At 34.3% G+C, this 15,009-nt stretch overlaps 1 protein-coding gene across 1 annotated transcript; it reads left to right on the top strand.

The window, feature by feature from the left end:
* The first annotated feature begins 13,453 nt into the window (after positions 1-13,453).
* LOC149537650 (protein GLUTAMINE DUMPER 6-like) lies at positions 13,454-14,129 on the top strand. Its single transcript, XM_089801421.1, has one exon. It carries the CDS (start codon positions 13,514-13,516, stop codon positions 13,883-13,885), a length of 372 nt encoding a protein of 123 aa, XP_089657547.1. The 5' UTR covers positions 13,454-13,513; the 3' UTR covers positions 13,886-14,129.
* Positions 14,130-15,009: the final 880 nt, after the last annotated feature.

The raw sequence follows: 15,009 nt of genomic DNA, 5'->3' as shown, positions 1-15,009 counted from the left end.
TTTCAAGGTGTCCTACAATTGGACAGATATCATACCCTACCCTATGTATACAATTTTTAGAGTGTATGGATTCCAAGGGACTCCCCGTGTACTTCCTTACCAAGTGCCTTTGAAGGTAGGAATAGCTGAAATGCTATGGTAGATAGGTGGGGTAGAGGAAGTACAATTGACTAGTCAGTCTAGAGGCTCAATTTTCCAATCTTGCACAGTTTCTTACCAGTTCATAATCACCAAGGGTGGTTGGTTATTTTTGTATAAATTTTTAGATCAATAAAAAATGGTTATTTCTCATGTTTGTTTCAATGATAGTGAGGGATTCTTTGATATATTCAAACAAAGGGTCAAAATAGGTGCCAAGAAGCATCAACCCTACTTCCTCGAGGATATAATGAGAAATGAATTTTCTCTTCAAGAACAAGAGATGAAGAAGGAGAAATGGAGAGTTTACTTCAGGGTTTTGGAATTTATTAATTGTTTTCATAAGGATTATAAGTCTCTAGAAGATGCAAAGATAGAGGCAAATAAAATAAATTAATTAATGATCACTTTTCTTGAAATTATGGAGGCTATGAATGAAAAGAAACTATTCTTTATTAATTCTTATCCTAATAAGGCCCAAGAGGTCATGAGAATATTGTCTTTTACCCTTGCAGTAGGATCAAGGAAACTGGTCATTCAAAGGAGACCTAGCTACAATGTTACTTATAATAAAAGTCCTACAATTGACAAGAGAAAATAAATAATTGGGTCAACTAGTGTTGTTTTGGAGGAGATACCTGATGAGCCCATGCCCAAAAGGAAAAAGATAGAAGAGAAACAAGTGCCTCAAGTAGAAGAGTACTCACCCACTTAGTCCCCATTGCATACAGGAGATGAACGGCTCACTAAGGAGCAAATGGAGCAATTGGAATCCCAAGGGGGAGTCTTTATTACTACTGTGGAATTAGAAGAGGGGAATCCTCAAGAACCTCCCATGTCAAGCCTTGAGTTAATTTTTTCTGACTATAGATGAAGGGAGTTGGACCCTATGGTACAACAAGCCAGTCCTAAGTTTCATTTTGATGATAACTTTGTCAAATATAGGGCTTTCTACTAGTTTTCATGGAGGTCAAATATTGGATTATTTGAAGAGAGATGTAATAAGGTGAAAATAGAGCATCCTGAGATGGAAGAGGCTTCCATAAATAACCAAATAAAAGAGGAAATAATGCAAGAATTTAAGAGCTTGACCCCTAAGAAGGGGAGGAAAATGATAAAATCATATGCGGTCTTGATTCTCCCAAACTAGGACATTGTTGATGCAATGATTTTTAACTCTATTACTAAGAAACTGAATGCAAATGAAAAGATGAAAAAGGAGCTGAAAGGTGCTAAATTTAGTGAAGATCATGTTGCCTTAGTCATCTAGTCAATGAGGAAAGGATCCAGAGCTAGCTCCTCTCAGCTTGATGATACCAATTTGATTGGAAATTTAATTGTAAAAAGGGTGGAGGATACTCCAAGTCCTTGATACAAGTTTTGTGATGTATTTTCTCTAAAAATCTGAGAATACATTAATTTTCCAAGAACATTATGTCTTGCCTTTATTTTTTTTGAGTTCTATTTCAATGTTACATAATTTTCAAAGAGAATTAATACAAAGATGAACTGTCACCATATCTTTTCTCTTTGAATCTTGTCTCCATTGTTATTGACTAGTTATTTTGAGATTGCATGGGCAAAGCTTGTTCAATTTAATGCAACTAGGATAGGTTGTATATCATATCAGTATTTCTTTTAATTCAATGGATTAAGTAAATGCTTTAGTGAATGTGATGATATTTCTAGGCAGTAATAAGGATATGCATAAGAATGGGTTTTAGGGAAAATTGTTGATGATATTGATTGTAATAGAGTCAATTAGGTTAAGAAGTTGGATAGACTCTGAATCCCAATGGATAAGGCACTGAACAATAATTTCAATTTGCATGTGAAGAGAACATAGATCAGCATCAAGCAAAATCTTTAAATAAATTTTTACTTTAAATGTATGAAGTACATCATAGCTGGTCTATACTTATTTACATTTAATCTTTGAGTTATAGTTAGTTGTTGTTACTCATAATTACTTATAAATCTAAGAAGAATTATGACCAATCTGATGTAGGGGATGAGTATTGTAATAGAATGTTATTGGATGAATGAAATGTGGAAATAGTATCAAGTTTTAAATATGTTTCTCCCTCAGGTGCACCCACCTTGGTTTTGCAGAGCCAAAAGAGTAGAAAATCTTTATGATTTTGTTGAAGTTGGGTCCAGATCTGAAGACCATCTAGCTTATCATTGGAAGTAGCTAATCCTTAGGTTATTTTGATCTTCACCAACTTGGTATCAGGTATCTTATTACTTGGTAGTGTAAAAAACACCAACTCCTTGATAACCTATTAATTTATTTATTTTTAAAGGCCAAAACATGGGTGTTCTAAGGTTAATTTATGGAAATTATCCCCTTCCATACTCCTATGGAAATTATGGAATGAAAGGAATTTAGGAGAATATTTTGTAATGAAAAGATTGTTAGAATTCTTTAGAATAACTGAGAGGGGGGGGGTGTGAATCAGTTATTCAAGGTCCAAATGCCCTAATAATACTTTTTCACTACTTTTAATGAATCCATACACTTTTCATTCATTTAAACTTAAATCAACCATATTAGCAAGTTACAGTAAATCAACATGCAGAGATCAAACATGCAAGATCAACACATGACACCATGATTTACGTGGAAACCCAATTTGGGAAAAACCACCAGTAACATGCTACTTGATTTTCACTCTTCTAAAGTGATGCCCTATTAAAAGCCTCCCCTATTAAAGGCTTACAACGCATTATTATATGTAACCTTGTTAGAGGATTTCACCAAACTATTAGGAATGGGCTTGGTTAAAGGACTTTAGAACATTCACTTGGAGTGTCACCCTGTTAAAGGATTTACCTCATGGCTATTAAACCAACCTAAGTCCATAGGATTTAAACTAACTATTACAATTGCTAGAGAGTAACGATAATGACTTTTTGATCTAATATAACTTACAACATACTTTGCAGATTTCATATCATACTTTCAGTTCAATCCTTTTGCTTGGCTTTATTCACTTCAGCTCTGACTGCTTTTCATCCTCTCAAGCTTTGTCTCCTTGAGTCTTCTTACTCATCATGCCAATGCAATCATATCTGGGGTCTTCTTATCGAAACAGAGTAACTATGCTCTCTTTCCTCCTTAGCACCTCCTTCGGCATTTTATGCTTTCATGTTTGACTGCCTCTCTCTCCTTTTTTCTTCATGAACTTATGACTCCTTAAATAGAAATCTGATTTGCCTTTTCTGCTCAATTCTCCCTCTCCAATTTTAGGGTTTCAAATGGATTAGGTAGGATACAATGTATCTACCCCATATCTTGCTCTTATTTAGAAACTTCATCTAGAGTCTAGCTATATCTTTAAAAAATTTCTACATGGTGTTTTGTGCCACCAGCTCATCATTCTTATCTTCCATTTAATTCACAAACTTCTAGATAACAACCTTGTCGGCTTAGATCTAGCAAATCTTCGATTTTCAAAATAATGCAGCAACTTGACATTATTGGTTTACTGATGCTCGGCACCTCTATGTTACTCGGCACTATTGGTTTACTGGTGCTTGGCACCTCTGTGTTACTTGGCACTTGTATCTACTCGATACTTGTATTTGCTTGGCATCTAAAGTTTACTCGGCATCTTAAGTTTACTCGACATCTGAAGTTTACTCAGCATTTGAAGTTTACTCGGCATCTGAAGTTTACTCGGCACTTGAAGTTGAACTTGTTCGGCTTCAACTAGGAATCTATTCGATGCCTACTAGCTTGCTCAGCTTCAACTCTCTCTAATGAACTTAGTTGGGGTTTACAAAAGACTTAGCTAAATCCTTACATCTTTGATATGTTTTAGTTTGCCCATTCTCTGTGTCTTATAGTATGTCATCAAAAACACTTTTTCATCAATGATTTAGTTGATCCTTGTACTTCATTACAACATCATAACTTCAACCTTTCTCTAGGTGTTCTAGTTACATCTTATTGATTGCCTCCTCCTTGTCAATCAACTTAATTGATAGTATTAGGATCACTAAAGCAATTGTCATTCATGCAAGTAGCAAGTTTGACATCAATGACAAAATAATAATTGAGAACATTCTTTACCAGTTCCATATGATCATTCCAACAACTTTCCTCAAGATCTTTTCAATCATTTCCAAAAATCTCCCTCTTTGGCATTGATGGCAAATCAAACTGATCAATTGATCAACTTAGTTACCATCAAGATTATATACATTGTCTGCTACTTTTCTTGGCTGCTACATCTTTACTACTGATCTCATATATCTTCCTCTTTCATATATATCTCCCTCTTTCTTTGTATTGATCAGGTTTCTGCATATTTCTCCCTCTTTGACATAAATGCCAAAAATGTAGCATCTTTATCATGCAAAATATAATCTTTGGCTTATTGTTTTTTTCTCCCTCTATCACCATGCTTGTGACTAATTTGGAGTTTTTGCTCCTGCTGTTATCCTCTGCATCATTCTTCTGATATTTCAATGATTTATTGCTGGTGATTTAGGGCAGCTTCCTTGTTGCTTTAAACTGCTTGAGTTAGGGGTATTACCCCCAACTTGCCTCTAAGATATTCATAAGCATCCTTGGGCAATGGTTTGGTGAAGATATCTGCAGTTTGTTCCTTTGTGTGAATGTATTCCAACTTCACTTGTTTGTCTTCTACCAATTCTCTGACATAATGATACTTGATTGTGATGTGCTTGGTTTTTGCATGCATTACTGAATTTTTGGATATATTTATAGCACTTGTGTTATCACAATACAATATCACAGATTTTGTTACCTCTTCTTTCATTCCTTTCAATAGATGTGTGAGCTACACAATATTTGTGCAATTAACTCCTGCTGCCACATATTCTGATTCTGTAGTGGACTGGGATGTGCATGTTTGTTTCTTGCTAGTCTAAGTAACTAGCCTTTTGCCTAAAAATAATTCACCTCCACTTGTACTTTTTCTATCATCAATGTTGCCACCCCAATCTGCATCTGTATATGCATTGAGCTCAAATTTTTTATTCTTTTTGTAGTATAGACCAAAGTTATCAGTTCCTTTAAGATATCTTGATTATTCTTTTTACTACTAAGAGATAATTTTCTTTAGGATTAGCAGAGAATCTAGCCACTATTCCAACTACTAATGCTATGTCTGGTCTACTATGTACAACATATTGTAATTTTTCAATCATAGATCTATACATTGTTTGATTGACTTTAGCTGATTCATCATTTTTGGACAGCTTATTTCCTGTTGCCATTAGTGTTTTGACTAGTTTGGACTCCTCCAATCCAATCTTTTTAAGAATCTCTTTGATGTACTTTGATTGTGTCACAAATATACCATGTTTGAGTATCTCAAATTCATGTTTCATTTTTTCAGCAAAACCTTTGCAAAGCACTTCCTTTCCACCAAACACTATGTCATCCACAAAGATTTTAGATACAATCATATCCTTACCTTCTTCTACTTTGATGTACATGTTACTATTATCATTAGTTCTTTCAAATCCTATTTGCACTAGATACTTGTGAAGTCTCTCATACTCTAGGTGCTTGTTTCAAACCATAGAGTGCTTTATGTAGCTTACAAACCATATCCCTATTGTTCTCATCAACAAATCCTTCTAGTTGTTCAATGTAGACTTCTTCTTCTAGTATACCATTTTAAAAAGTAGACTTTACATCCATCTGATAGACTTTAAAATCTTTATATACAGCATATGCAAGTAAAGTACTTACTCCTTCCATTCTAGCAACAGGGGCGAATGTTTCCCCATAGTCTAGTCCTTCTTCTTGAGCATAACCCTTGCATACTAGTCTAGCTTTATTTCTGGTAATCTCACCATTCTCATCTAGCTTGTTTCTGAATACCCACTTGGTGCCAATCACATTCTTGTCAATTGGTCTGGGAACCAAACTCCAGGTTTTGTTGTTCTTTATTTGATCAATCTCTTCTTCCATAGCTTTATACCAGTCATCATCTTGTAATACACCATATACTGTCTTAGGTTTAGATTTGCTGATCAGACATGATTCATGTCTCAGTCTGTTCCTTGTCATTGGTCTTGCATCTTTGTCACCAATTATCTATTCAGCAGGGTGATGTCTTTTGACATATTTGGATAATCTTGGCTCTATCCTTGTTTCCATGATTAATCTTTCAAATTCAGGATCACTATTCACTTCATTGTCAAGTTGTTCTTCATCTATTTCATGTGTACTATCTTTAGAATTAGATTGTGCACTTTCTTCATTCTACAACTTGGCTTCTGAATGCAACTCAACATTCACTGGTTGGGACTCGGCTGAGACTGAAATTTGTTGTTGAGTATCAATTTGATTGACAACATCCTCATCAATAGGCATTCCTTCATAAGAATACACAAAGGTTCTGTACTCTTTCATTTTCTTTGGTTCTTCAGCTTGGACTTCTGTGTGCTCATCAAAGTTTACATTCGCACTTTCCACAATTTTGTTAGTGTTAGTATTCAAACACTTGTATGCCTTACTTCTAGTGGAGTAACCAAGAAATATGCCTTCATCACTTTTTGCATCAAATTTTCCATTTCTATCATCTTTAAGTATAAAGCATTTGCAACCAAACACTTTGAAATGTTTTACATTGGGTGAGTAGCCATACCATAATTCAAAGGGTTTTGTATTTGTACCTTTCTTGACTTGTACTCAGTTCAGTGTATGAACAGCTACACTTACAGCTTCTCTCCAGTATTTTAGAGTTACAGTCTTTTCCATCATTAATGTTCTGGCATAGTCAATCACAGATCTATTTCTTCTTTCAACAATTCCATTCTATGGGGGAGTTCTAGGAGCTGACATTTGTCTTTTTATTCCTTTATCATTACAAAATATCTCGAATTCATTTGATGCAAACTCACCACCTCTGTCTGATCTTAGGCATTTCAAGCTCTTTCCAGTTTCCTTTTCAACTCTAGCCACATACCACTTAAACATTTGAAAAGCATCAGATTTTGTTTTAAGAACATAACAGTCATCATCCTGAAATAGTCATCAACAAACAACATTATGTATTTATCTCCTCTATAGCTTTGTACTTCCATTGGACCACATAAGTCAGTATGAACTAACTCAAGTACTTCTTTAGATGTATAGTTTTTGCTTTTGAAGCTTGACTTTGTCATCTTTTCTAGCTGACACTCTTTGCACATGATATTATCAGGCTTCTTCAATTTTGGTAAACTTCTGACTTTCTTCATTTTACTGATGTTGACCAGATTGTCAAAGTTGACATGACATAATCTTCTATGCCATAACCATTCATCATCAAATTTTGTAATAAAACAAGAAACATCATCCATATCAAGATAAAACAGATTACTCCTTGTTTGATCTCCTTTTCCTATCAGTTTACCATCAGTATCATAGATTTTTGCAGTTTTGTTTCCAAATTCTACTTTGCATCCTATATTGCCTAACACTGAGACACTCAACAAATTGTAGTTTAATCCTTCAACATAGTATGCATTATCACATGAAATTTTCTCTGTGAGCTTAATGGAACCTTTTCTTTTGATTTGACATGGAGCATCATTACCAAATCTAACACTATTTCCATCATACTGAGTAAAGTTAACAAACTTACTTTTGTCTCCTGTCATGTGATGTGAGCATCCACTATCTATGATCCACCTGTCATTCTTGTTCATACGTGTTACCACTATTGTGGGCTCTTCTTCATCAAATTGGTCCTTCATGGCTACATAAACAACTTCATCATCATTATCATAAGAATTTTCTTCAACAATATAACACTTTTTCCCCTTTTCTTTGTAATCTCTCTTGTCATCATCTCTTTTGATTTTGTTTTTGTTGCCTTCCTTGTAATCCTTTTTCTGTGTACACCTGGTAGCAATATGACCTACTTCATTGCAATTGAAACAAATGATAGGCATCTTACCTTTAAATTTTTCTTTACCTCTATGAAATATTCTAGCAAGCAATGCTTCCAATTGTTCCACATCTTCCTCATCAGTGCTACTGTCACTAGATACATATTTCATTTTTCTTCCTTTCTTTGACTTCACCTATTCAGCATCTTTTAGTGATAGCTTGGCCTTAAAAGCATATTCAACATTCTCTGGTCTATAGTTGTCAAAATTAGATAACTCAAATGTAGTGAGTCTACCTATTATACCTTCAAAACTTAGATTGTTTCCTGGCACACATCTTAGTTCTTGTATTACTGATACTCTAATAGCATAGATAGGGAGCAAGGTTCTTAAGAACTTACTATTAACAGTATTTTCATCCAATTGAACACTCAAGCATCTTATTGCACTTACCACTTCTTTTATTCTTGTGCCATACTAAGTAGCATTCTCATTTTCCTCCATTTTCATATCATCGAACTTCCCTCTGAGACTTTCTCTTTTTGCTCTTTGTACATTCTGATCTCCTCCATAGATGTCTAATAGGGCTTTCCACATTTTGAATGCAATGTCACAATCTTTGATATCATCAAATTCAGCATAGTTGAGTGCAGAGGCAATCTCCAGCATTGTCTGATTGTGTTCCTATTTGTTTTTTATGTCTTTTGCAGTAAGAGTACCAGTTGGATCTACATGTTCTGTGACAATTGAATTTTGGGCATAATCTCCTATGGATCCAAGATGTAGCTTCATCAAGCTTTGCCATGCAACAAAGTTGTCTTTGTTGAGCTTGGGAACTTCTCTCTTAGGCATTTTGATCTTTTCTGCTTGTAGTCCCTTTAAACTGAATCAGCAGTCTTGCTCTGATACCAATTGTTAGAATTCTTTAGAATAACTAAGAGCGGGGGGGGTGTGAATTAGTTATTCAAGGTCCAAATGCCCTAATAATACTTTTTCACTACTTTTAATGAATCCATACACTTTTCATTCATCCAAACTTAAATTAACCATATTAGCAAGTTACAGTAAATCAACATGCAGAGATAAAACATGCAAGATCAACACATGACACCATGATTTACGTGGAAACCCAATTTGGGAAAAACCACCAGTAACATGCTACTTGATTCTCACTCTTCTTAAGTGATGCCCTGTTAAAGGCTTACAACACATTGTTAAATGTGACCTTGTTAGAGGATTTCACCAAACTGTTAAGAATGGGCCTAGTTAAAGGACTTTAGAAAATTCACTTGGAATGTCACCCTGTTAAAGGATTTACCTCATGGCTATTAAACCAACCTAAGTCCATAGGATTTAAATTAATTGTTACGATTTCTAGAGAGTAACAATAATGACTTTTTGATCTAATATAACTTACAACATACTTTGCAGATTTCAGATCATACTTTCAGTTCAATCCTTTTGCTTGGCTTTATTCACTTTAGCTCTGACTGCTTGTCTTCCTCTCAAGCTTCGTCTCCTTGAGTCTTCTTACTCATCATGCCAATGCAATCATATTTGGGGTCTTCTTATCGAAATAGAGTAACTATGCTCTCTTTCCTCCTTAGCACCTCCTTCAGCATTTTATGCTTTCATGCTTGACCGCCTCTCTCTCATTTTTTCTTCATGAACTTATGACTCCTTAAATAGAAATCTGATCTGCCTTTTTCACTCAATTCTCCCTCTCCAATTTTAGGGTTTCAAATGGATTAGGTAGGATAAAATGTATCTACCTCATATCTTGCTCTTATCTAGAAACTTTGTCTAGAGTCTAGTTGTATATTTAAAAACATTCTACATGGTGTTCTGTGCCACCAGCTCATCATTCTTATCTTCCATTTAATTCACAAATTTCTAGATAACAACCTTGTCAACTTATATCTGGTGAATCTTCAATTTTCAAAATAATGCAGCAACTCGGCATTATTGGTTTACTGATGCTTGGCACCTCTGTGTTACTCGGCACTATTGGTTTACTGGTGCTTGGCACCTCTGTGTTACTCGGAACTTGTATCTGCTCGGTACTTTTATTTGCTCAAAATTTAAAGTTTACTCGGTATCTGAAGTTTACTCAGCACTTGAAGTTGAACTTGCTCAGCTTCAACTAAAAATCTGTTCGGCACCTACTAGCTTGCTCAGCTTCAACTCTCTCTAATGAACTTAGTTGGGCTTTACAAAAGACTTAGCTAAATCCTTACATCTTTGATATGTTTTAGTGTGTCCATTCTTTGTGTCTTATAGTATGTCATCAAATACACTTTTTTATCAATGGTTTAGCTGATCCTTGTACTTCATTACAACATCATAACTTCAACCTTTCTCTAGGTGTTCTAGTTACATCTTATTGATTGCCTCCTCCTTGTCAATCAACTTAATTGATAGTATTAGGATCACTAAAACAATTGTCATTCCTACAAGTAGCAAGTTTGACATCAATGACAAAACAATGATTGAGAACATTCTTTACCAGTTCCATATGATCATTCCAACAACTTTCCTCATGATCTTTTCAATCATTTCCAACAAAGATGGATCTAACATCCTTTTTTAATAAATTGGAGGCTTGTAATATATAGGCAAAGCTTACAATAATCTCAAAAACTTATATAAGGAGGAAGGTTTCTTTTTAGACAGGGATGCAAATATGCATAAAAATTGGTTTAAACTAATTAACACACAAAATCCAACAAGATTCCTAGGAAAGAATGTAAATGGGAACCTCCTCATGTAGAATGGTCAAAGAAAAATTTTGGTAGGGCCTCTAGCGGTTATCTAGGTCCAACAAGCTTAGGATGTATTATTTGTTCAAATAATGGATCATGCCTAACTAAATGTGCCAAACCTTTAGGCATAATGTCTAAACTAACTTAGCCAAATTGGAAGCCCTAATAAAAGGCTTAACTCTAAGTAGAGAGATAAGTATTAACAAATTAGGTATCAAAGAAGACTTACAAATTATCCTATGTGTGTTAAGAAAAAGAAAGACCCCAAATTGGATTCTTAATTCTAAACTTGAATATGCCCTAGCCATCATTAAGCGATTCAAAGAAACAATCATAAAACATATTTATAGGGAAGGTAATAGAGAAGCAGATAATCTAGCTAACAAAGGAACAGATGGAGAAGAGATTCTAATAAAACAAGATAATATGATAAGTTAGATATTTATTCTTGAAGCAAAATTATCTAAGAACTTTTACTATCAAAATAAACATGTTAAATTTAGATTATATTATGAAAGTTTAATGTTAATAAGACACATATTATCGATTATTAAAAACTTTTATTTATATATGTCATGTGTTTATGCCCTCTAATTCTAGGCATGACAATATACCATTTGATGCAAAATTAAAGTTCATAGGAGATAAGTTTCATTTTGATTATGAAGCACACTTCTTATCATTCTAACAACTTGATTGTAGCCAAGTTTAATTTTTAGGTTATATTCGCAAGTAAGTATCAAGAGCAATGTTAAAAATTCATAAATAAATAAAAGGTGTTAAAATTGGATAAATTATGTGATTTTCCACCATCCTATGAAATTAGCCTTAATATATTCAGTATCAATGATATGAGCTGATATATTTCCCAAAAAAGAAAGGACTTCCACACACCACAAATTTGTTAAATTATATTGATTAGTCAAAAGTAGGAAATATGAAAGTCAAGTTAATTGGTACACTCATAAGAAACTATACACACAATTTCTTGAGCTCAATATTAATGCAATGGGGACCATTTCTCTAGGAAGATGAACGATACGATTTTCACCTTGCATATTCTTTCAAAGAGTGTCATTTGTATACCCACCTACAATTTTTTTTGTAATTCAACACCTCATCTACCACAATACAAATCCTATTTGCCACTATGTAAAACTACTTAAATCATATCTTACAATCTTTGCGACATGGTTGTGCATGTCAATGTCCAATCAAATCATACTTGTTTGATACATGGACCATCTTCATACTGTGATATGTTTACATATGTGAAGGTCACCTAACAATCTCTATATATATAAAATGGTCATCACCCTGCATCATGCACATATGACATGTAATGGTGTTTTAGAAAAATCATTAAAAAAATGTAAAATCATTTGACTTTCATCTATATCACTAATCAATAAACCATATACTTTTGCCACTTACTAACATATCTATGAAGATAATCTTATAGAAAACTTTTATTTTATCACATTCTATAGAATACAACATGCACTATAAAAATTATCTCATTGCTTTCTACATTATATCATTTTCATTTTCACCAAAACAATATATCTTTCATACGCCTTCCACATCTAGGTATAACTTGCTTTATATGTTTATTTCTATTGATATATTCTATGATTTTATTCTATTTTTAGCTAAAGTGTTAGATCATCCACTCATTAACCTAGGGGATTAAATCTGGCTTTTGCTTCATGAACAAGAATTCATGGTAATTAGTATTGAGTGTCTCCTATATCTATTTTATTTGAGTTAGTGTTGGAAATTTTCTATGATCGTCATAGTAATACCATAGGCTAAGATTAGGTAAACATAAATTGTCTTTCTAATTGAATATGTTTCTGCAATACAATCATGTCATCCAACAATCATAAATCCAATAATAATAATGCATTGGTTCCATGGGTCTGAACCTTTCCCATTTGAGTTTAATCAGAACAATCACATCAAGTGAATTGAACTGTACCTAGAACTCTCCTTTTGCAACGCTTTATATGAACATGTCAGAAATCTATTTTGCATACTCTTGATAAAGTTTGTATCCATAAAGAATTGGTGCAATACAACAAAGATTGAAACAGAACATCACTGGAAACAAAATCAGTTACGCCCAAATCAATTGAAAATAGAAAAGAATACCATTAGCGATTGGATCTGGTCGAGCATTTAAAAGGCCCGCAAAATCTATACAAGTACAATACAAAGATAAGAATCTGCCTTCCCTATAGCTTTATATGCGGAGATTTACTTTTCTGCATTTGTAGTAGTTAAATTCTATTATGTGCTACGGATGAGCATGCCCACTTTTAATCAGTAGTGCATTATTGATGACGTCATCTAAAGTTATATCAAAATAGACCCATCAAATTTTACAGCGAATAAATAAACTGTGAATTCTTTTTCTCAATGCCTGGGCTCTACTGATAATGAGAGTTGGAAATGCCATTGAGATGCATCCTGTACTTCCGGACCATCATGTCCGAGCATAAACAAAAAATCAAATCACTTTCCTCCTTTTCACTGTTTTAAATGACAGAGTACTGATACCAATACCAATAAAAGCTAGATGTTTGAAATTAAAAATATATCCTACAATCATGTCTTTATGTGTGCTGTCAAATCGCATGATCTTCTAATATCCTGCACAGTCTTTCTATCAGACATCCCTGAATTTTATATATCCTGTGAAGAATGAGAAGGCAGTGCATTGAGAAAGTAGGAAGCTGAGAGCTGAAAACATGGCTAACAACAGCACAATCAGTGTTAATGCCCTGCACAGCACATTATGGCATTCGCCTGCTCCATATCTGTTGGGAGGAGTGTCTGTCATCGTACTTTTACTAGCAGTTGCTTTTATTCTCTTGATCTGGTCCAACTTAAGGAGACCTTCTAATGAAGGTAGTAGTAATGAAGGTGCCCATATGATTAACATTGAAGATGGAGAAAAGAATGCTGAAACAAAATTGTTTGGTTGTGATCATAAAACAGTAGAGAGCGTAATCGTCATAATGGCTGGTGATGAGAGGCCATCTTTTCTAGCAACACCAACCATATTGTTGTCAGAATCTGTTAAGGAAGATGTGTTGGTGATGGCAGTACGAACTATATAGAAGAGGTGGGGACGTAAAAAGATGTTGCAGACAAAGGGGTCGTGCTTAGGATAAGCTTCCTCCTTCCATGGCTCTACTGCAAGAGGCGGTGCAAGTTTTCCCTGTTTGGTTCTAGGACTTTGGATCTGTTTATTAAGTCCACAAGGAGAGAACCATGTTTTTTGGGTTGGTTCTAAGGCTTTTTGACCTGTTTCTATGTCTATAAAGAGAAGACCACATTGGCTCTGCATATTACATTTTGCTACATGTTTTGTTAGAGTTTCAACAATCGTCTGTCCTATGAGAACTTCAGTGATTTATCACTTTTGAAGAATTTAACTCGTTTTTTTTTTTAATGTATTTTATTAGGGTTATAAATTGATGAGATTATAAATAGAGATTTCATATTCAATATGAAACCTCAATTAGAGCATTATAGTAGAAATTTGATAGGAAATACCAATTAAATTCTGTTGTTTAGGTAATTCTAAAATAGAAAATTAGATAAAATTACATTTTAATTGGTGTTTCTATTTAGCAGTCTTTTTTTAATGGAGGGTTCAGACTTGCGAGGCAACCCAGCGAGGCACAAAGTTGCAAGCTACCAACCAGCGAAGACCACCACATAGACATTTTAGGGACCTGGGCCTGCTCGTGCCTGAAACATCTTCGCCTTAAAGACAGACTGAGGGGCATCCACACCATCAAAATCACCAAGAACCCATTCATCTAACAGTTTTAAATAAACATACAGCCATATTTTACTATTCCCATCTAATAAGTTTCCGTGAAGCTTTAAAGGTTGTATATGGCTTTTTGATTATAATCCAATTTGACAATTATCCATTGCCTTAGGAAAGCAAAAAATAAGTTCAGCTTTGATTAGGTTGGGCCAGCGAGAAATTGATCCATCTCGAAATAACTAGTGTGCCGCTTTGTTTGTTAGTAAAGTTCAAGAGCAAAGATGCCCAAGGTCAATCAATGCTGGAGAAACTAATTAATTCTTATGGCTTCTGTTAAACATTGTGAGTAATATAGATGGGCTTAAAGTTTGACAGTGAAGAAGAAATATACCATATTGTTGTGGACTAGTAATTGGCCAAATGCTGGATTATGGGCACACTTTCACTTTTTTTTTTTAAACT

This window comes from Cupressus sempervirens, chromosome 9 (assembly GCF_028749045.1).
Source record: "Cupressus sempervirens isolate cs-2001-9-10 chromosome 9, ASM2874904v1, whole genome shotgun sequence".
NCBI lineage: Eukaryota > Viridiplantae > Streptophyta > Pinopsida > Cupressales > Cupressaceae > Cupressus > Cupressus sempervirens.
Note: the sequence above shows the minus strand (reverse complement) of the source record. Positions and strands in the feature narration are given on the sequence as shown.